At 44.2% G+C, this 22,936-nt stretch overlaps 1 protein-coding gene across 1 annotated transcript in view; it reads right to left on the bottom strand.

Annotated features, from left to right (window-relative positions):
- Daam1 (dishevelled associated activator of morphogenesis 1) overlaps positions 1–22,936 on the bottom strand; it is a 160,529-nt gene that overhangs the window by 80,532 nt on the left and 57,061 nt on the right. The window contains 1 exon segment of the mRNA XM_021645505.2: positions 15,271–15,490. Within this exon segment, the coding sequence (XP_021501180.1) occupies positions 15,271–15,453 (183 nt within the window). The 5' untranslated portion in view covers positions 15,454–15,490.

The following is a 22,936-nucleotide window of genomic DNA, read 5'->3' as shown; positions in this document are numbered from 1 at the left end:
CAGAACAGCCGAGTTGAACCAGCCAGCCAGAATTCAGAATTCAAAAAGAAAGGGTGAGCTTATTCAGCATTATTCAGAAGTAAGTCTCAGAGGCTAAAAAGATTCTAGACCTAGATTAGATTGTACAGAGGCTAGACGCTTCCAGGACAAGGCCTAGGTTAGCAGATGGAGGCAGTAAGCCTGGAGATGACAATTAAATCAAGAGATAAAAGTTGCTTTTACAACAGCAGCTGTAGAAGCCTCTCTCGACTTGGTCTTTATCCACACGGTGAAAGGTCAGTGGTGGACTCCCAGGCAGGCAAGCAGACGCGGGAGTACTGAGACACAATGTACAGAGTATAACGAGACCCTCGTTCGTCCATTCCAAAGCCTCGCTACTCTGACTCATCCAACTTTAATGATGTAGCAAGAATGCATAATTCTAAGGGGCTATCAAAACCTACAGGGATTCATCAGCATTGTCCTACCTAGTCTAGGACCAGAGCCAGACAACATAAAGAATGCAAAGATGAATAAGACACTCTGGCTTCAAGGTATTTATAACCTCTCTACAAAGATAGATAGGGGGCTTTTCAGTTCAGACTCGCCTCAAATTTGTAGCAATCTGCCTGCCTCCACTGTCCAAATGATTGCAGCATGAGCCATTATGTGTGGCTTGTACAAATCTTGAGAATACTGTTTTTGAATTGGCAAAGGGACAAAATAAGGCATTCCAGTTGCTCCACATTTTCATCAACACTTTGTGTCATGTCCTCTCAATGTGAGCAACCCTGGTTTATGTCAGGAGCTAGCTCATGTAGTTTTATTTTGCATTTTCCTAATGACAGCTAGTGCTGAATCTAACTTTTCCATGTGCTGACTGCCTGTCTTTTGCATTCGTGTTTTGCGGGTCCTTATTGAGTCAGCCGTCTTGATGTTATTGACTTATAAAGCAGCTGAGTTGCTTTTGCCTCCTCTTTTTCCAGACTTTATTCTTTAGGCACACTACTAGAGAGGGAGGTAAATACAACTTAGATGATGGGAAAGAAAAAGAAAAGCACAATTTAGGGAGAGTAAGCAGTTGGAATAAAAACTAATTAAAAATCATTCTGGCTCTCAGATTACCTCAAAGTAATGTTACAGGAAATTTTGGTAATTAGTCAAGATACTGAAAGAAGCAACCATGGAACTGGGCTCACTACATTTTATATTTCAAATGGCACCTCTTATTTATTTAAGTTTTTTAACAAACAAATCTCACAGAGTCAGAACAATCTGTTTTCCTAAGGGTGGTGATGGCTGTATGACTATACATCTATTAAAACTCATCAAACTGTTTGATAACATGTAAATTATACATCAATGACACTTCAGAAACGCACACAGAAAGACACATGTGCTGTTAGAACGAGAGGAAAACAAATGGCGGTCTAGCAGCAGAGACAGACATCAAGCACACTTGACATAAGGAGAAGCACTTCCAGTGGCAGCTCCAGTGAGCTCTAAACGAAGAAGGGGACTGGAAAGCAGCTTGTGCAGGGGGAAAGGAAAGCTGTGTGTCCTTCAGAGCCAGCACCAAGTCCACCATTTTACACACTGCTTTTCTTCAGCAGCACAAATCACTTCCATGAAATATCATCTTTCCTCTGAAATTTTTCAAAAACTTTATTAGTATAGATGACATTTAGGTCAACCCTTCTCCAAGGGTTAATTAATTAATAACATAATAGTTAAATTAGGTGATGTATTACTATTAATAAGGACCCTTCTTGTTCCTGTCAGGTGAGAGTTGTTTGTGTTGCTATTGAGGTTTCCATGTAGTCCAGTCTCACTGCAAACTCACTATGTACCCAAGGATATCCTAACTGTGGTTCCTCCTGCCTCCGTCTCTGGAGTGCTGAGAGTTTAGGTGGGTTTGACCGCTCGGCAATCACTGGATGTTAGAGACTGGACCCAGGGCTCTATGCGTTCTAGCCAAGCACGCCACCATCCAGGGGATATGCTTAGCCCTGGGTGTGGCTTCTGTTCCCAGCAGTGGCACCATGAGGAGTCCTGGGGTCTTATGTTTCCCATTAAGATCAACAACTGAACTTAGCAGAAAGCCAGGAGCACGGAGGCTGCTTACGCATCTAGCGACACCTCAGCCTGGATGGTCTCCTCCTCATACTGGCCACAAAAGTTTTCAGTTTTGTTTTCTTTTGGGATAGATCTTTGAAAGATATTAAATGACAGTGACTTAGTAAGTGACAAGATAAGGCTTTGTGCTGACTCAGTACCATCCCTCTCCCTAGAAAGCCGGTTTCCTAAAAACTAAAACCCACAGAAAACTCCGAAAGGGCTCCTCGCAAAGAAGATGGGAACCGTCCTTTCACATACTTATAAAGAATGTATTTTTTTTTCCTAATATCTTGAACAAAGACTTTTTTAAATGAAGAAAAGAGTGCTGAGGGAAGCCCAGCTGTGGGAACCACAGTTCTAGGCTTAGCCCTAACAAAACATATTATTAAGCCTCCACTCTGAAAGACTGTGGACAAAGAAACCTCACTGGCCCTAAACTTATACCTCAGTGTGACCAAGCAGCTCCATAGAGAAACCCACATAAATCAGAAAACAATTGGCATGAGACACATCAATACAAGGAAACGCATTGATGTGTTAGATAAAGCAAGGGAAGGAATTTTGAAATAATATACAATAAAGGGCTTGAATGAGTAGAAAGATTAGTACCTTGTGACAAACTCTGTTTTCGGAGATTTTCAGTGATTGAAATGTAAGATTACATATAAAACCTCCAGCTTCCTTGAGGTTTCGGACAGCCTACTGGTTCTACAGAGTGCAGCAGCCCCACACAGAGTTCCTGGCCTCATTCGGTAGTCTATTTCTAATGAGGTCAGCTCACCCACACATGCACACAAATGTACATTTAGACAGAGGCTGGGAGGGCATTTACACAATCCCAGAGTAGGAGGTGGAGAGTAAGAAAAACAAGGAAGGAAACACTAAAGCAGGCCCTTGGGGTACCCTGCTTATCCACTTGCCATTTGTGTGTTTATTATGTTTGGGGGGGTTGTTTTGTTGTGTTTTGTTTTGCTTTTCAATGGCCTTTGACAAGCTAGCTTTCCATCTGACTGAATATGAGAGTTCATAGAACTCCCAAGCCTATTTACTCAAAAAGCCTTGCTTTGCTCCTACAAAATGGCCCTCAGCAAACAGGCCCCACCCAAGGTTCTTCTGTATTTTAACCTTTTTCTAATTCTTCTGTTCTTTCTCTGGATTGCCTCACGCATATACCCCCATTGCAGGATGGAAACCCCTTCTCCCATAGTGCATCTCCACAATTCTGGAAGTCAAACCCCAGGAGCAGCAATACATGTCAGAGGACAATGCAACAAGTACCCATCAAGCGGGAAAAAAAACAGACAAGGAATGTGGATGTGGAGGTGTGATACTCTGATAGAAAAAAAAATCACTTTTATGAATGTATGGAGGAATATACTATTAAGCTGCAATAACTCATTAAACTTAAAAATATCCAGCCCCACCAGGACCTGTGACCATCACGCCCAAGGGTCAGGAATTGCTAATGTCTCTTAAAACTTAGTCACGAATGACCCTGAGAATATGACAATTACATATGATGTTTGACCCTTTAGAGGGACACTCCTCCTCCTAGCCACTCAGGAAGGCCAGAAATGACAACAGAAAAGCTGCCCATCCTGAAAGGGCATAGGCACATGTACACACGGATCCTGAGGGCTTCCAGCCTGTGGCACTCCTGCCAGCACACTCAGTCATCATGCAGGACGCCGTAGGGTGACTTGCCACCTACCAGGGATGTTCTGTGTCCGAGAGACATGTTTTCATATGGCACGTGCAAACAGGGAGAGAGAAACTCCACAAGCAAAGGCTAACAGAATGGTTAGCACCTTACTACTAATGCTTTAATTACTTTCTTTCCCTTACTAGCAGACAATACAAATTATATCCTGCTTGCTAGACAAACTCTACAGCTAAACCTACCGAGTTCTTCAGCTTTCTTTATGTGACCAGAAATTCATTAGGCTAACTTGAACTTTTTAATTAGCCTGAAGCAGCAGCAGCTCGCCAGTCCTCCAAACCAAACAACTGTTCTAGATAGCTAACTCATTTCCCCAAATACCCATTTTCAGAACCATAATCTAGTGCAACTTTAGTTGAGCAAGTTTTTAGTATGGAGCATGTCTAAGCAGTGTTTTCCTAAGTGGATGGAGAGACAGCCAGCTGTAAAGTGACAGACTGGTAAGACACCCCAGAGCCCTTGGGAGGCTGCAGCCAGAGCTCCCTGCAGGTCCCTCCTTCTCGTGCCAGTTCTGTTCTTAGAGCCCAGGCCCCTCCCACATACTCAAGGGACTTGTTTGGCAGCTCCTCTGACACGTTTCAACATTAATTGGGTCAAGAGACAATCTAGCAGAGCCTCTTCCCACAGCAGAGTTACAGACTAACTTCACCATGCAGCACACGCAGGAGAAACTGTGTTCTCCGTATGTCGTGGGGGCGGTGCTCATGCGGGTGTGTGTGCATGTGCCTGCAGGTGTTTATCTCTTTGAACCTGGAGTTCACGGATCCAGGAGGACTGGCCAGCTAGCCACCTCTGGCAGTCCACCAGCCTTCCCAGAGCTGGGCTTCCAGGCGCACACTGCTATACCTGCGTTTCATGCTGGTACTGGAGATCTGAACTCAGGCCCTCAAGCTTTCGTGGCACACTTTAGTGACTGAGCTATCTCCCTAGCCCTTGGTAGACAGGTTTAAGAGTAAAAGGATTTCTTAAACCTCCTCACCTTTGTTCTCTTAATCTGCTCCTCCTCCTGCAGGCCATTCTGGTGTTCCCATAGTAACATTCAAATAAGAAAGCTGAGTAAATAAGATGACAGCAGGTGTGTGTGTCGTGGGGAGGCCAAGCATCAGCCCAACTTTACCAAAAATTAGCCACAAAGTGAGAGTACTCAGCAATCATGGATTTTCTCTCTCTCTCTCTCTCTCTCTCTCTCTCCAGTACTTACCACAAATCTCACATGCTAGGCTTCACACCAGTATCCACTCACACAGCACCCAGGTGACAAGCATGCACAGAGAACCCTGGACTAGGCACTAGTTCCAGGCCCCACAGATCCAACAGTTAGGAACGTCTGATTGCCAGGGACGCCTGCGCCATTCTGCTCCCTGAAAGTGCAAAGGGGCATCTGTGTCCCAGGACTGACAGGAAACATGAGCCCCTGAAGAATGAACTCAAGTTAACTGTCAAGAGAATGGGAAAGGATTTTCTGGCTCCTTCTGCAGTTGGTAGTCGCCCATCTTTTCAGACAACAACCGCTACGTTTATTTCATTGGCTTTCAGTCACTGAGTTGAACTTTGTTCTTGAATTTTGCAATGTGCAGAAGTAAGAAACTGGCAGCTGTAGGGTGTTTTTAATAAATCCATTTAAAACTGGATAAGAGAAAAATATGCAGCTTCTAAAAGGGGGATTTTTTTCAACAAAGAAAATTCCAACTCTTCATCCATGAGCCAGAAAAAGCATAACTGAAGACAGAGCTGGCCACTGAGCTCCCAGTACACAAATCAAGAGGCAGTTTTGCCAGCAGAGGCACTCTGAACAGGGAGGTTAGTGTGGAGGGCTCCAAGTGCCGCCGTGAGCACATTTCACAGATAATCTAGAACTGAAACATGCCGTTCTCACATTGGGCTGGGGTCACGTGTGTGGTGAGAACCAGTGATGGTCATGATGATTCCCACAGCAGCAACACAAATCCTCAGGAAGTTATATGTTCAAGCTCACAGATCTTCCTACCAATACTAGAGCACATTGTAAAACAGTAAGGTGGGGGGATAATTATAATGCTTTATTTTCATGTATGAAATAGTCAAATAACAAACTTTAAAAAAATAAGTACAAGAAAAAAATTACACTCGAAAGCTTACCCAAAGCCTACAACGTAGAGAGATCAAACTAGGCCCCTGACCTTTTAGCCCCGAGAACTGTCTTAGTGGGGTAGAGTACAGACTGGCAAGTCAGCACAGAAGCCTGGCTGGGAGCTTAAGGGCTAATTAAGTGGTCAGGTCTTCAAGAATGGCCCACAGGAAGCAGTTATATATCACTCAAGGTTTCTTTAGATTTCATTTTAATAGAACTGATCAGAACCAAAAAGATCGAAAGCTATTTTGTCAATGGCATTATTAATTCATAGTTTAACAGTTTTGTTTTGTTTTTGTGGGACACTCTCCCATAGCCCAAGGAGACCACAAAGTCTATGCTACAACAAAGATGACTGTCTCCACCTCTCCTGGCCTGGGACAGGTGCCACCGCTCCAGCCGCTGCTTCATTTAAAAACAATCTGTTCCTGTTTCTTTCTATGTCCTCTCACTCCATCTCTTTGATCTAATATTAGAAAGAATTCAGAGACGAATGTCAACTAGACAGACAACACCATATCAACCATGAAATCAAAAATCTAAATGTAATAACTTATTTTAAAATGTCTTGGAATGACCTTGGTAAGACAAAATACACAAAAGATTGGAAGGAATAGTCTTTCCTGAAGCTTTGGTGAATCAGAGGACTAGAAGGAAACTTACAAAGCCGTTTTGACCACTGAACTACTTTCAAGCAGACAGGGTCTAAGCCAGCACAAAGAAATACATAAAGTCTGCTGGGATAGAAATCTGCTAACTGCCCTACTTTGATTTTAAAAGCAATGCAATGTCCAAAAACACAACACAGACCAACCTTCGCCTGTATTATAAACCACTGGCTGTTCTCAGGGCCAGAGCAATCTGTTTATCAAGTTCTGAATTTGAGAACATTTTTTCTTCTTTAAACCAACTGCACATTGGCAGCAACTCACACAACTGCACAGGAATCTTAGTGGGGCATTCATGTAAGTCCGTATCTATACGGCCACCTCCCTTTGTGATATAATGCATACTGTCATACTGGCGTTAAAGCAGTTTTTTCTAAGAACTCATCAAGTTAATTTATTCAAAAATGCAAAGTGTCGTTAGAAGATCTACTCAACAATTTTTTTTTCCTTCACTGTCAACTAATCTTGTCCTTCAGCTAAGAGAAGGTTCTTTTGTCCTTATTTAATCGGGTGAAAACAAAACTCACAGAACTAGAACAATCTTAGTACCAATTCCTTCATTTGATTCTGGCTCTTGCCTTCCAGACAACTGAGTACTCTGAATCTATTCTAGATATAAAATCTGACTTCCTCTGATTGGTTACCAGAAATCTTTTATGCTTTAATTAAAAAACAATAGACCAAAACCATGACTCCTCAAACCAGAGTTTTCCCCTCTGTCAGTTTAAATTTACATGTTCCTGATACCCATTTTCTCTCATCTTCCAGTGGAGACAAGGAACTGAATAGCTCCCGTGAAAAACTTTCTATTCTTAGCCATGATCTTAGTACAAAGGCACATTTTTAAAAATAAGGAGCTAAAACATGATGAAACTTCTCACTGATTCTGATGATAATAGAAGAATTTTGTTATTAAAAGGAGCTATAATAGTCTGGTAATAAGAGAAGTGATTTCAATAGAAAAAAAGGGGGGGTGGAGTTTTTTTTTTTTTAACAATAAAATCTGTAGTCTCAGGTTTCTAAAAATACAAAATAAAATAAAACACACACATACCAGTTTAAACAGAATGACCTATATGGATGTATAATGCTAAGGCAGAGTTCTAGATGTAGGATACTACTCATTAAATTGCTAGGAGGTCCCATAAACTTCCCAAATGAAACATCCTATTGCCATCTCTCTTGGTTGCTCACCAGAACATGGTGGTAAGACACTGTTATTGCAAACACCACCCAGTTGAACTGTAAAACATGGAGAAATTAGTTTGGTACTGACTCAGAGTTTTCCTCCTTAATAGCTGACTTTTATAGAAAGATGCTGTATGACGGCTGCGGGAGAAAGGTCATCAGTTGTCTTACCCAGCTACAATAATGACTTATCTGGTAACATATGCTCATTGATCCAATAGTGACAGGAATGTTACAGAAGTAACCAGACCCTTTCTGATTGGATGTAAGGCCCACCGCACAGGGCTGCACTCATGCCTAGAACTGTAAACCCGACAAGAACCCTTGATTAGGAAGAAAAACCTTTGACTGGAAAGGACATAGGACCTAAGGGAGAATCAACTATTATTTTTCTAAACAGACATGTATCAAACTGTCTTCTAAACACTTACCTGCAGTACAAATTGTGTAGCTTTCAATACTCATCAGAAGAGCTTATTTTTGCAGTGGACAGCAAGTAATACAGAGACTCATAGTAACTGTGGAGCAGGCACATGTCTAAACAAGACAACCATATCGTATTCCCTACCCACATGGCTCAGGAAACACAGCAGAGAAGCAGACACAAAGACGTAAGAGTAAGACACTGGGAGGTATCTTCGTGAGGTTTCTGTTGCCGTCAGAAGGACCACAGCATCAAAATCAACATGGCCAAAATCAACTTGTGGAAGAATGGGGTTATTTCATCTGACACTTCCAGAAAACAACCATCACCAAGAAAAGTCAAAGCCGGAACTCAAGGCAGGAACGGAAGTAGAAGCCACCAAGGGGCACCACTTACTGGCTTGCTCAGCTTGTTTTCTTATATACTGCAGGAGTGGCACTGCCCCCAGTGGGCTGGAAACTCCCGTTTCAATCATTAATAAAAAAATAAAAAAATGGCCTACAGTCTTGCCCATAGGCCAATCTTATGAAGGCATTTCTCAAATAAGATTTCCTCTTCCCAGGTGTGTCTAGGTTTGTGTCCGGTTGAAAAACAACAACCAGCACCGGAGGACTACTGCAAAGCTATATCCTGGGATGACAGGGCTGCTGTACTCATGAACTCACAGCAACCGTGGTTGCCTACCCGAGACTTACACAAGATCAGACAAGTCATTATCCCAGCATAGAGGGGGCAGGGGCTCACAAAGCTCCGTCTCTAACTGAGGGTCTTCCACCATTGAGGGCTGTGGGGGAAGGGGAATTGTCAGGGCAGGAGGTTGACCATGCCCCAGTGGATGGTGCTACACCCAGACACACAGGGACAGCAATGACTAGATTCACTGGGTTAAGAGAAGAGGACCTGGACTTTAGACAAGGATTGGGGGGTGAGGACGGGGGGTTGGCCAGGGGGGATTGGAGGAAAAACAGGGGGTGGACATGATCAAATTGCACTGTACATATGTATGAAATTCTCAAAGAATGAATTAAAGGATTTGACGGGTATTTTCTGAAATCAGGTACGAATGCACATTAGTAGAGAAAGGGGGAGAGACTGAGCTATGCCCGTGCCAAAGAACAGTGGTACTCGAAGAGAAACTGGGATTTTATTCCAGGAAGACCTATCACGAAAATTGCGTGAGTAAATCCTCTCCTCTCAGAAAAGGACATTTGACCCTGAGCCGCCCCTTTCTTTGCACTGGGTCACAAGTGACAGGTAGCGGCCCCTCTCTTTGCACTAGATTACATGTGATAGGAAGCGGCCCCTCTCTCAGCAACTGGTGTGACAGGAAGCGGCCCCTCTCTTAGCACTGGGTCACATGTGACAGGAAAAGGGCCCCTCTCTCAGCACTGGGTCACATGTGACAGGGTTGCATCATCAAGGACGGAGCTGTGTCCCTGTGGGATCTAGCACAGACAGGCACTTACCACACACTCACATCAGAATAATCAATCTGTTGGTGAGGAACACATTGTTTGCTCCTCCTCAAAGAAATCTATTGTAATACAAGTTACTTGGGCAAGACAAGTTAAGGGCTGTGTGTGCGGTGCTTCCCAAATGCATGGGATGAGATAATCTAAGTCTTTAAATGCTTATGGAAGGAACACATTGCGTCTATTTTTACGGCAGTACTGCTGTCACTCCAGCTGTGCTCTTGATTTTGATCTAGACAAACAGCACAGAATAGGAAATGGTGGGGTTGGGGAAAACAGGCAGGGGTAGAGAATGGGGGGGTATTATGTTCAAATGGCATAAAACACAGCATCAATTGATCAGATCTGTCATTGACTTAGTTATAATAAGCCACAAATGTCAGAAATTAACAGGAAACCTTATTTTAGGCAACACACATATACACTGTAGAACAGAACATAGTGAAAAGCAGGTGGGAAGGGAGGAATGAAACAAGTGTTGGCAAAGATGTCGAGAAACTGGGGTATGTATATATATACATTTTATATATGTGTGTATACACACACACACATTATATATATACATGTATGTATGTATGTGTATCAGGCAAAATGGCTCAGCAGGGTAAAGGTTCTTGCTGAACATGATCTGAGTTCAATTCCCAGAAATCACATGAAGGTGGAACCTGACTTCACAAAGCTGTCTTATGACTGCCATAGGTGTAGCATATGTGTCCACACATACATTTCTAACACACACACACTCTCATACACACTAACAAATACATATAATTTTTAAAAGAAGCTGGAAGCGTCATAGGTTGCTGGTGGAAATGAGAGCCAGGGCAGCCACTACAGAGCGCTCTGCCAGCTCTCAAAGTTAAACACAGTCTCTCAGGCCCCAGCACTTCTGCTTGAGGGTCTGTACCCATGAGCACCACAAACATTAACATGCAAAATACATGCATGTCTATAGCAGCATTCTTCATAATATCCTTAACTGGCAAAATACAAAAATCTAACATGGCCATCAATGTTGAATGGATTCTTAAACGTTATGTATCTCTATGATGGAATGCTATTGGCAATAATTAGAAGTGAAGACTTGGCATCCATACAATGGAGGGATTTTGAAATCATGACATTACGTGAAGGACGACAGTTACTAAGGTCTACATGTTGTGACTCCGTTTGTTCAAACTGTCCAAGAAAAGCAAATTTTTCAAGACATAAAATAGTTCAGCAGCTGCCAGGGGATGGTGGGGCTCAGGATGGATGGGAAGTGATGATGGATGGAATATGAGGGGTATTTTAAGGGCAGCAGAAATGTCTAGACTGGTTCTGGTGGTGGCCGCGGTTAGAACTGTGCATTCCGTGTAGGTGGGCATGGCGACCAGGTAAGCATGCTGTGGAATGACACCCTAAGAAGCAACGAGTTAAAGGGACAGCAGTTGGGGTAGGGGAGCTCGGCGGTACAGCAAATGCAAAGCCCTGGGTTTGATCCCCACCACCAGAAATAAAATTATATGGGCCAGGTGTCTCCAATTCTTATTGCCCTGATTGTGCAGGGAGACTGCTATGACAAGGCACATCTTTCTGGCTGTTTCTTTAAAGATCCCCATGTTCAACCTCCTTCTGGGTTTGCTTCGCTAATGAGATGCTAGGCTGCAGTCACTTGGTATCACTTTTTAGGAATGTCATGAGTGACTCATCAGACAGGATAAGGGAAAGTAGGCCTCACAATAACCAGCTCTAATGAGATGTTCTCTAGCAGATGCAGAGGGAAAGGGGCCAGCAAGGCAGGGCTCACACAGCAAGCAGATTAACTTCCAAGAAAGGTGGAAATTTGGGTATTTGCTGAAAGTTTTGTCCTCAGAAAAGACCTGAATCATCTCCCATCATTCCTGCTGCACTTGATTGTAGACTAGATGCCATCCTTCCTGTCTTCTTTCCTTCCTTTCTTCTTTTCTTCCTCCCTCCCTCTCTTTCTTTTGTACTGGTGATTGAACCTAGGCCCTCTCGTATGCTACTCCAAAGCACTGAGATACATACAAAGCATTCATACAAAGCATTATTTTAAGATAGGGTCTCATTAAGCTTCCCAGACTGACTTTGAACTTAGGATCCTCCTGCCTCAACTTCCCAAGCAGCTTAGAATTCAGTCCTGTAAGACCAGGTCAAGCTAGGTGCCAGCATTTTGTGTCTGGTTTTTGTTGTTTTAGTTATCTTCTTTAATCTTTACATCAACTATCTCACTGAGGTGGTGTGATACTCATTTTACAGAAAAGGAATCCAGCTCAAATTCAAATAGAACCTGCCCTGAAAGAAATTCCCCTAGCCTGCAGGCTGAGCAGGAGGCCAGCAATACTGACTGAAGAACCAGGCCCTCTCTGCCACCACCCGCTTCCCAGCACGAGATCACAGCAGGATTACTTCTGTAACTGTTCAGGAGAACCCAGAGAAGAAGCTTCCAACAGCTTTGAGCCCACCTCTCTAGCCTCAGGCCTCCCCTGGCAATTGGAAGGATTTGTGGTGTAAGTCCCTAAAGTCAGAGGTAGACAAAAATCCATCGTCACTCACCAGGACAGACACAAACCTCAAGATAATTTGTTTTCCAATGGTTTTGGCTTAAAGTTCTGGTTTGGCATTGGTTCTTTAACAACTAGCAGCTGTAGGCAATTTTCTCACACACAATAGAGACATCAATAAGCAGAGAGTGGAATTTTCTCCCTCTGAATGCAGAGAAGCATTCTCCAAGGCGTACATGGAGATGCCATTGCCAGCTCCTGGGTAGGTCTCTCAGGAGTCTGGCAGAACATGCTAAAGGGAACCCAGATGCAGGATATGCAGGGATGCTACCTCTTGACTGGCCCCACAATCTACAAAATCTTCAGCTACCAGTGGCACACCTCTCCTCAGACACATGTTCAGTTGTAAAAGCTTTGAGCAGGAACTAAAACCAGGCCATAAATGCACCGTTACTGCCCTTCTCCGCAGGAAACATGGCATATGACTCACAGCCCCTCCCTGGGAGAGGACTATGCATCCTCCATCCATCTCAGTGACCTCAGCCTTGGCCATGTGACTAGTGGTGCCAACTCCTGCAAAAGAATGACACTTCCTTAGCCTGTGTTCTCAAGCCCATCCATGTGATCAGCATTGGCGATGAGGTGTGGGTCGCAGTGACATGCTACTTGCAGGCTATGCCTTAGAGCCTGCTGCTTCCTTTGCTCTTGGAAGGCAGGTGGCAGTGGGCAGAACCGCAGCTGACCCAGGGAGAGCATGCAGCACTCATACAGGGTGAGGCTTTGCTGTTGAGACCACCGAGGTCTCGCTGGCACAGGAGACGACAGCTTGAGAGGCTTTGTGTCCCTCCTCCCAGCCTTTAATAATTCCCGTGACAGATCGATTGCTTCGGAGAGTGTTCACTGACCATATTCCTCACCACCTGTGGTACACCCCACAACAGGAACACACATGGTCCCTGCAGAGCTTTGCACTTGTGCCTCTGGTGGTGTTAGACCCTCTGCTGCCGACAGCAACTGAACAGATCACATTTTTGAAGGCCAAGTCTACCTTACTCTGTGTGTGTGTGTGTGTGTGTGTGTGTGTGTGTGTGTTGTTTTGTTTTGTTTCATCATGCCTAGGATGACCTTGAGTTTCTGATCCTCTTGAGTCATCAGAGCGAGTTTATGCAGTGCTGGGGACTGAATCCAGCTGTCATGGTTAGTTCAGTGCCAACTCATCAAGACTTAGAATTGCCATGGATACGCAGGCCCGGGTATGTCTATAGGATGTTTTCAAAAAGATTTACCTGAGCAGGCAAGACCCGCCCTGAGTGTGGGCAGCAAGATTCCAATACAAAGAAGAAAATGCTCATCTATCTCTGCTTCCTGAGATCAGACACAGGTGACTAACAGCTCCTGCTGCCATGCTTTCCTGTCACTTCAGACTGAAAGCAAAGAGACTCTTCCTCCCTTAGGTTAGGTGCCCTGTGTCAGTTTTTTTCCAGTGATGAGAAAAGTCATACAATCAGGGCATCTTGCATGCTAGGCAGGAACCTACCAATTGAACTATACCCTGAGCTTGGTGAGCACGTGTGTGTGTGTGTGTGTGTGTGTGTGTGTGTGTGTGTGTGTGTGTGTGCGTGCAAGTAGCCCTGGCTGGCCTTAAGCTCACTGTAGGACAGAAGATGACCTTGAATTCCTAGTATTCCTACCTCCATTTCTCAAGTGCTGGGATTGCAAGCATGCCCCATCACAGCTGGTTTGTGCCTTTTAGTTTGAGACCTAAAATAAAGCTCTTCATAAAGGAGAGAAGGGAGAGTGGATAAAATAGCCAATATCATAAACATGCAACCATAAGCTATCTCTTTTTATCCTAATCAACGCTCCTCAAAAATAGGCTCATTTCTCCCCTGAGGAGACCACAATGCGAGCCTCAGCTCCACAGACCCTCGTGCTGGCTGCCGTCCTATTTCTGAATTCTCATCTGTAAAAGCTGGAACAACACTGTCGGCCCCCTGGCAGGCAGTGACACGGCCTACTTTCTGCTCTAAGAGCCCAGCGAGAGACCACTCTCTCTAGATCCTGCCACACACGTGCGTGGTCCAGTGAGAACAAACTCTACTAGGAAATGCTGCCCTCGAGGATCCGGCACTCCTGTGACCTCACTGGGTACCTTTCACAGTCAGGCACTAGACCCTACCCGCTGTGGCCCACTCTGGCTTAAGACACTGCATCAATCCTGAGGATGGGTGTCCCACTACACTTTTCAGAAAATGGGCCCAGAAAAGTAACATGACTTTCTATACCGAGGCAGATAAACTCACAGTAGTATGTTAAGTGCTTCTCAGCCTTTTGGCTGAGATCAGAGTAGTGAATTGAAGTAGGGTCTTGCTGATCCCTACGCTAGCTCTCTTTAAATTATGCCATAATGTGAAGTGAAGGAGACGAGCCCACTTGCATCTCTTGATGAACAGGTCCAACCGTGGCTATGTCAGTCATCTGAGGACAGTAGGCCTCTACAGTGTGATGGTAGCTGTAAAAAGTTTCCCACAACAGCTGTTGCTCCAATCCTATCATTAGTCTAAGTAATGATACTGCACTTAAGTACTAATGTCTTACACTGAAGATCAAAGGCAAGTTGGGAAGCATGACTAATTTTCAAATAGCACGAATACTACACATTGGGAGTGGTGTGGGTGAACACTGGGGCTTCCCAGAAGGTGTGAAGTAGATGCACGAGTTTCTTACACACAGAAATACAGACCTGAGGAAAATTGAGGGTGAACTAGAAACAGCCGTAGAGTAATCAAAATTTGAGGATGAGGATGAATTAGAAACTGTGGAAGAATACCTACCACTATGTGAACACCGAACGTTGAACTCTCCTGCGTACCTGAAGCAGCAACAAACCCTTTGGATGTAGAGTTGTGTGACTTTTTTTAATACACACCTACCCCCACACACACACACTTCTTCACAGCTCAGTGAGGACACTGAAGATTCAGACATGGAGAGCACATGACGGCAAAGCAAGCCAACCCACCCACTGCCTCGCCTCTTCTTCCCTGGCTTATCAACGATAATAGATGGGTATCCGGGACTCACCACGAGTTCACTGAACATGGCGTCCAGCTCCTCCACAGGGGGCATGGGCAGCGCAGGCTCCATCGTCTGAAGTGCAAAGTTGCTATCATTCCGAAGCCGATATGTGATTTCTGGGTGGTCATTGTTTCGGAAACAGCAAAAGATAAACGAAATCCCCCGTCCACCTCTCTTCCTTGGGGCCATGGTTGAATTCTCTCCTATTTCTTGATATTACTAAACTCTGTGAAAAGAAGACATGACATGGCTGAGTATGACGGCCAAAAGAAAATTGAAAAATCAAACCAATTCTAAAGAGAGCCCCCTGTGTTTCTGGTAATGTGTGGATCCTTCAGCAAACAGGGAAGGCTTGGCATCCAACTGGGCAGAGAAGCCACGTCCTTCCGTTCACTTGCTGAATGCTTCCTTAGGCCAACTGTGTACAAATGGCGCAGCTCCAGCCACCACGCCCTGCAACAGCGCGCCCTCTGACCAGCCCAGCTGATGGCCAGTCTTTCTATGAAATCTCCTTTCCTCAGGAATGACTGCTTTTAAAACTTTTCTTTGCAACAGAGAGAAAACACTTCAGAAAACCACAACCAATCAAAATGTAGAGTTGTGCAACCTGATCCCAATGAACACATCTACAAAACACTCCTGCCAAGGGTCAGGGAATATTGCAGAAGAGAGACCAGAAAATTGTAAGAGCCAGAGGATCAGAGCTTTGCTGTGAGATTGTCTCCTAGTAACATCAGAAGCTGCACCCATCAAGTCTCACCAACATGACTGCCCAAATGTGAGCTGCACAAGGATGACACCAATGAACACGCCAAGCTGGATGGGGAAAAGCCCTAAGGCCTCAACCCTACACAGGGAACTGCAGGCAACTGAGGAGAGCTGGGAGTGGAGAAGTGTTCTTACTCAGAAGAGCTTACCAACTGGCTGCCTAGCACGGCATTATATGTACTCAAGAGGTTATGTTTAGGAATATGTCCATGAAAATACATATATGAATGCAATAACAATTAGTGGAAAAAAGAAAAAAACAGGTCATGAATTTGAAGAGCGGGAACAGGTTTATGGGAGGTTTTGGAGGGAGGAAAGGGAAGGGAGAAGAAATGTTGTGATTATACTATAATCACAAAGATAAACACCAACCATGGGGGGTGGGGGAGAGAATGATTGTCTCTTCTTTGGTCCCTAGGAAATCTCATTATCCTATTTTTTTTTCTCACATTAAAGCTCTCTATTTTTTTCTCTCATTAATTTGCTTATTGCAGGGGCAGGGGAGTATGTGTGTGTCACAGTCGTGTGCGGAGACTGGGGACAATTAGAAGGAAAGAACAGACTCCGTCTAACATGCACATTCGTGATGCTGAACTCGGGTCATCAGTCTTGATGGCAAGTGGCTTTACCTGCACAGCCATCTTGTCAGCCTTCATGCATCCTTTAAAGTCCTGCTTCAAATTCTCCTCCGCCTCCTGCGGGTTGACTCAGAAACGCTGAATAGATCATCACCTACCTGTTCTAGCTCGTGCGCAGGTCTAAGTTCTTGATGCCTGTGTCTTTCTGTTAGATGCTGATAACTCAAGCACATGGCCTAATGTACTTTGTCTAGTGCCAGAAACAGGAGTCACTCTGTAAATGTTTATCATAATTGAAGATAATGGCAAATAAAATGCTATAGGGATTAGAGCCTTTCAAATAGAAAAGCAAGAGTCCGCCAATAAGGGAAATATTGAAATTAATTATAGCATGTTCACACAACAGAATATTATGAATCCATTACACAGACCAAGGCATCCAAATATATAAGTTTTTTTTTAAAAAAAAAAAAAAAGCTCAAATGCCATACAAGCACACACCCTATGCACTTCAGTACTACAGGGTGCTTTCAGAACATATGATTTATGAATATATACCAAGATGCTAGTAGCAATAGCCTCAAAAATAAAAAAGGGTTGGGAAACTGTGCCTTTCTATCCTGTACCCTTTGAATTTTCACCATAAAAGTGTTTGTAAGGAGGTATGTACTTTTTTTTAGTTACAACCATATTTTGTCTTGGAATTATTTCCAATTGATACAATCAAGTGAAAAACCAAGTTGAAGAAAACCCATACCCCAAAAGCTACCTCAGCACATACTAAGAGAGGTCTCACCCACAGGAAACAAGCACGGGGAGGTGCTCCGCAAGCCAGAGCTTCCCTCGCATGTCCAACCAGAATTCGGAGCCCCAGCCCATGTAAAAGCGGCAGTGCAAATAGGTCTGTAACCCCAATGTGTGCCTACCAGGAGGCAGGAAACAGACAGGAGAAGCCACACGCTTTCCACTGGCTAGCCTGGCCTGTGCAGGAGACAGAAGACTTGTCTCAGTCAAGGTGGAAGGTGATAAAGGTCACTGCACTTTAGGGTTGTGGAAGGTGACTTGCTGGAGATCCTACAGAGCAGTGGTTCTCAGCCTTGCTAATGCTGTGACCCTTTAATACAGTTCCTCATGTTGCGGTGACCCCCAACCAGAAAGTTACTTTTTTGCTACTTTGTAACTGTAATCTTGCTACTGTTATGATTTGAAATGTAAATATCTGAAATGCAGGATATCTGATATGTGACCCCCAAATGGGTCATGACCCGAAGGTTGAGAGCCACCCCTATAGAGCATACGGAGCCCCTCCCAGGAAGAGAACAGCTGATTTCAGAGATGAGGTCAATCACATCATGCTGACAATTACTGACAAAGCAGTTTGTCCTCCAGCACAGGGTTAGCAAATGGCAGGCACTTCCTAAAAGACAAGAAAAGGCCCAAGGGGGAGGAAAAGGCCTATCTATCTATCCTTGAATTGATCTCAGCACTGATATACAGGAAGAGGCTCAGAGTTGTGCTTCAATTCCAAGGTGGAATTTAAAGCCAATGGGTTGCAGCTATGAGAGACACAGGCAAAACTCTCTCTCTGCAAGCAAGCTGGGGGGGAGGGGATAAGGTAGAAGGAAGGCCCTGGCTGGCCCTGTTGTCTTCGGACTTTCCTCTTATACCCAGGACAATACTATGCCTTAGCAATCTCATTTACAAAACTACTTGCAATTTAAAAGGACATGCGCAAGCTACACAATCATCTCCTGAGCCTCCTCAGGAGGCTGCCCCTCCTGCCTCTCCACCATGTGAGCTGGCCATGTTAGCTTCTGCCACAGGACCACGGCACTAACAATGCTAGAGACCGGCATGATTAGGTCTACATCCGTGCGAGGCTGAATCCTCCTGAGAAAAGCACTAGCACTTTCTCACGGCAGCCACCCTGGGATTTATCTACAGCAGTTCTCTCTCCTATCCCATGCACTATCCTTCTGCCCCACGGCAGCTCCTCATGGCAGCTCCTCTAGTTGAGGTCACCCCATGTGGTGATTTTATAAAGGAAGAGCCAGGACAGTAAATAGTTAAGGAACACTGGATTTTAATATTCAAGCTCATTTGAAAGGGCTCTACTCCATAACACTTAAAAACTCTGGGACATGAAGATGAAAGTTGGGCTCTTAAGTATGGCCTGTAAGGTTTTCAGCTTTTAAAGAGCAATGTATTATACAGGATCGCTGTACTTAAATACAAATAGAAACCTAGGACAGAAACTAGAAACAAGTGTGAGCACTTAAAAGTAGTTATGGAGAGGTTTTTTTTTTCTTTGTTTTTGTCCTTAAGTTTTAAAAGTAAAACTCGCTCTGTCAACATACAACATACTGTAAACCCACTGTGGATACTGCCACTGATTTTTTTTTCTTCATTCATATTTTGGGTAAGAGATTTTATACATAACTAAGGCTTATAAACACCTCTATGGCTGATCCCTTAGGGTGACTGAGGCGTTGAGGAAAACTTGCACGGTTTCTGAGCGCCTGCAGCTTCAAGTTCTCGGGCCAGCAAGAAGGGAGGGATGAGGTCCTGCAGGGTGACCGGCCATGTTAGCTCTGAAATAAAGACTGAGCTAAGGCATCAAACAAACATCTTACCGAACTGGAACAAGTACTATGCATTCCTTGGTCTTAGGGATACATGTATGATGTTATACAACACATATAATGCAGTACTTGAGAGTCGTCTGACAAATATTTATCAGTACCTGCTATGTCCCATACACAGTGAGCACCTAAGGATTCAGAAATGGGAACTCAGAGGCAGGGAACAGTAGTCTATCAACTTACTAAAACAGAGGCCATATGACATGCCCGGCCAGAAAACTCCAGGGAAGAGAACAATGAGAACCCAGGGAGGAGGATCTGGAAACAGACTGATGAACAAGCAGAGACACAAGAGAGCAGGGAAGCAGGGCAATCAGGCACTGGGAACAGCGCAAGCATTTAGGAGGGGAAGGGGCACAGAGGGTGTTACACATGAGTTGCCCGGGGCAGTCTACTGCACAGCCTCAATTTCCCAGGTAGCGCTCGGGGCTCTCATTTCCTTGCTCAAAAATCTGCTGATGGTTCCCTTGGTACTGTTCTAAATTGGCTTTGAGTACTCCAAACTAGATTTTAGCCCAGTTACCCCATGTTTTCTATTCTGTTCCTAATATCCTACTTTATTCACGACCACTTTCCATGCCCCCAAAATATCTTGTCCCCCCATCAATTTCTACCTCGGCTGCCCCTTGTTCTTCTTGACTTTTGTCAACATCCTTCCCCATCTCCAGGGCACACAGGCAGCGAGACACATGTGTGTGGCTGACAGCAGCTGGAATCTGGTTCAACATTTCTTAAAGCAACTTATCAAAGCCTTGAAACAGGTGCACATCCTGACCTAGTATTTTTGCTTGTGGGAATACATCCTTAAATGCTCAGAGACTCAATCAAAGACATTTTCAACACACACAAAAATCGAACCATTATCCAAAACACTGAGCAATGAACAGGAGCATAAAATAAGTGATAACGATGGAAAATCATTAAAAACTGCTGTAATGACCCAAACATGGTGTATCAGCAGCTGCCCCTTTGCAAAAGGCTACTTACTGGCATGCTCATAACTGTAGGTTTACAGTAACACATTTTTTATTTTAAAAATTCCACATGTCTAAGCATTTGAAGGATGAGTAAAATTTATCAAACCATGAGCAGGAGTTGACTGTGATAAGAGCAGATATCATTGATGGTTTAAGACAAAGCTCTAGTATGTCCCACATTGTTACAATGAAGGCACACTATTTTCAGCATTAATGAAAATAGATTTTTTTTAATAACTGATGCAATTATTTGCTAGCTTTGGAGGAGGGAAATGAGTGTGGGAAAAAAATGCCTATTAAAAATACTCAAAATAGATGCAACGGGTCCCAAGTTTCAACTCCAGTACCCTTAAAAGAACAAAGGGGAAGAGAATGTCCAGAGTTTGGTGACACATACAACTAGCTTGTCAGGCTACCTATGAGGAAGGACTATTTGTTTTCCTGAAATCTGTTGTAAATGAATTTTTTAAGTGATTTTTTTTAAATATAATCACTTCATATTCTGATTCCCACCCCCTAGCTCCTCTCCTCCCAGACCCATCCTCAGAAATATCTCAGCAAGCTCAAATCACTGTGGAAGTTTCCCTAGCTCCGAGTCCCAGGATCTCATTTCCTTGATCAAAAATCTGCTGATGGGTCCCTCACCCTATGGGTGCTCAAAGTGTGGTTCTCGGCCCCTTTGAGAGTCGCGTATCAGACATCCTGAATATCAGATATTTACATTGTAATTCATAACAAGAGCAAAATTACAGTTACGAAGCAGCAACAAAATTGTTTTCCAGCTGGGGGGATCACCACAACAAAAGGAACTGTGCTGAAGGGTCGCAGCACGGGGCCAGTTGAGAATCACTACCCTCGCTAATTTCATGTCTTGTACTACATACAGGTAGGCAGCTGATGCACAACAGGTCGAGGGAGTCAAGGCTTATCTCATTGAACCGTAACTCTCGGTGTTTGTCTTCGGTATGTGTCAAAGGGGCAGGAGCCATAATCTCCTTGGAAGCCAGGTCAGTGTCCTGCAAAGACTATTAACAGTAAACTGAAGAGACTGCTCAGGCCAAAGTCTATGCAGCTGGGTGGAGGTGTGGGCCCAGGACATAGGCTTCTGGGAAATGAAGGCAAGAAAATGAAGTTGACTGAAATATACAAGGGGCAGCGCTCAGGCTTCAAGTTCAAGAAATGTAGCCACTTCTTCCAGGCAGTCTTGCTAACTACCCAACTAGACCTGTCTAAATCCTTCCGGCATTTCATGATGCTAGGTGCAGTTGGCAATTACAGTAATTTGTGATGTTGATCTTCCCTCCCTCATTGAAGGAGTCATCTAGATGAGGACAAATGCCCAAAGCATTTGCTTAATGCCTCACACACAAGACTGTGACCAAACAATTTGGAAAATGAATGAAGGGAGCAGTCGCTTTCCTTTGCATTTTCTAAGTTGTTTACCTAAACTCAGGCTAAACTGCATTCTGGTTGTATTGAAGGGCCAGAAAGTAATGTTGAGGCCTAAACCAGTCCAAAGCAGTTTTTAAATATTAAAAGGAAAATACCACCTATAAACAGAAGACTATGAAGGCATGACTAATTCTAACATGGCGATAAGCTACAGAGTCTACAAAAGGTCAGAACCTGGTTGAAATAATTTTAGTACAGAGTACTATTTTGCTTTGACAGGCAATTTGTGCTTAGCTTCAGTGAGACTCAAAGGTCAAGGTTTCATGCTAGTTCCTCAGTGGTACAACTGATTAAATGCACCTTTATAGCATCCATGATATCCACAGAGATAGCTAAGATGTCCAACTGGCAGCCATTTCATACATTTGGAATGCCCTTTTTCAGAGTCTCCTCCCATAGACACAGATCAAAACAGGAAGTAGAAGCAATAATCCACTTGACCTCTCAGAGGCAGGCGCCACTTCTACAGGCCTCCTTCCACCTGGAGCATTTCTCTGACCACAGGGATTGCAACAGCTGCCCTGCACTCTCCCAAGCACAGCACACCCATCACCTCTTCCCATCGCCTCTCAAAAGCCACGGAAACAGGAGCCAATTAAAGAAGAGAAGCTTGAGGAAGACTTGTTCTGCTGGTTCAAATAGAGGTGTTCATTTGGAAAATTCTGGCCAGCTGCTGGTGGGGCGTGGGATGTGCAGAGAAGTCTGGGACCTTGCTTGCTCAGTCAGGCTGGATTCCAGTCCCGCCCTCCCCAGTGTCAGGATATTGGCCTTAGGCAGCTACCTTTCACCTCCCGACAGAATGATTTCAATAGTTTCTTGTCTGTCTTCTCCCTGGCCCTTGGTTTTCAGGCCAGGTGGTAGAACTTTCCTGACCAGACAGTAAATATGGTAAGCTCTGTAGAAAATTTGGCCTCTAAGTATTTAGTGCTGCCATTTTCCTATGAAAGCAGTCACAGACATGTGCAAACATGGTGAACCCAAGCTCTAATAAAACTCCACTCTAGAAAGTGAAAGATGAATTTCATGTAACTTTGTAACATCTAAGGCTGGGGTATAATTCAGCTGGTAACAGGCTGCCTATCATGTGCAGAACTCTGTCCCATCCCAGCACCACGTAAAATAAGATCTGCGGGTGCACATCTGTAATTCTAGCACTAGGGAAGTTGTGGGCAGGAGGATCAGAAGTTCCAGGACATCAAACCACAACTTGAGTTCAAGACTAGTCTCCGCTACATGAGACTCTCTCTCTCAAAAC

The sequence above is a fragment of the Meriones unguiculatus genome, chromosome 7 (assembly GCF_030254825.1).
Source record: "Meriones unguiculatus strain TT.TT164.6M chromosome 7, Bangor_MerUng_6.1, whole genome shotgun sequence".
In the NCBI taxonomy this organism is placed as follows: Eukaryota; Metazoa; Chordata; class Mammalia; order Rodentia; family Muridae; genus Meriones; species Meriones unguiculatus.
This window is presented reverse-complemented; position numbering and strand designations above follow the sequence as displayed.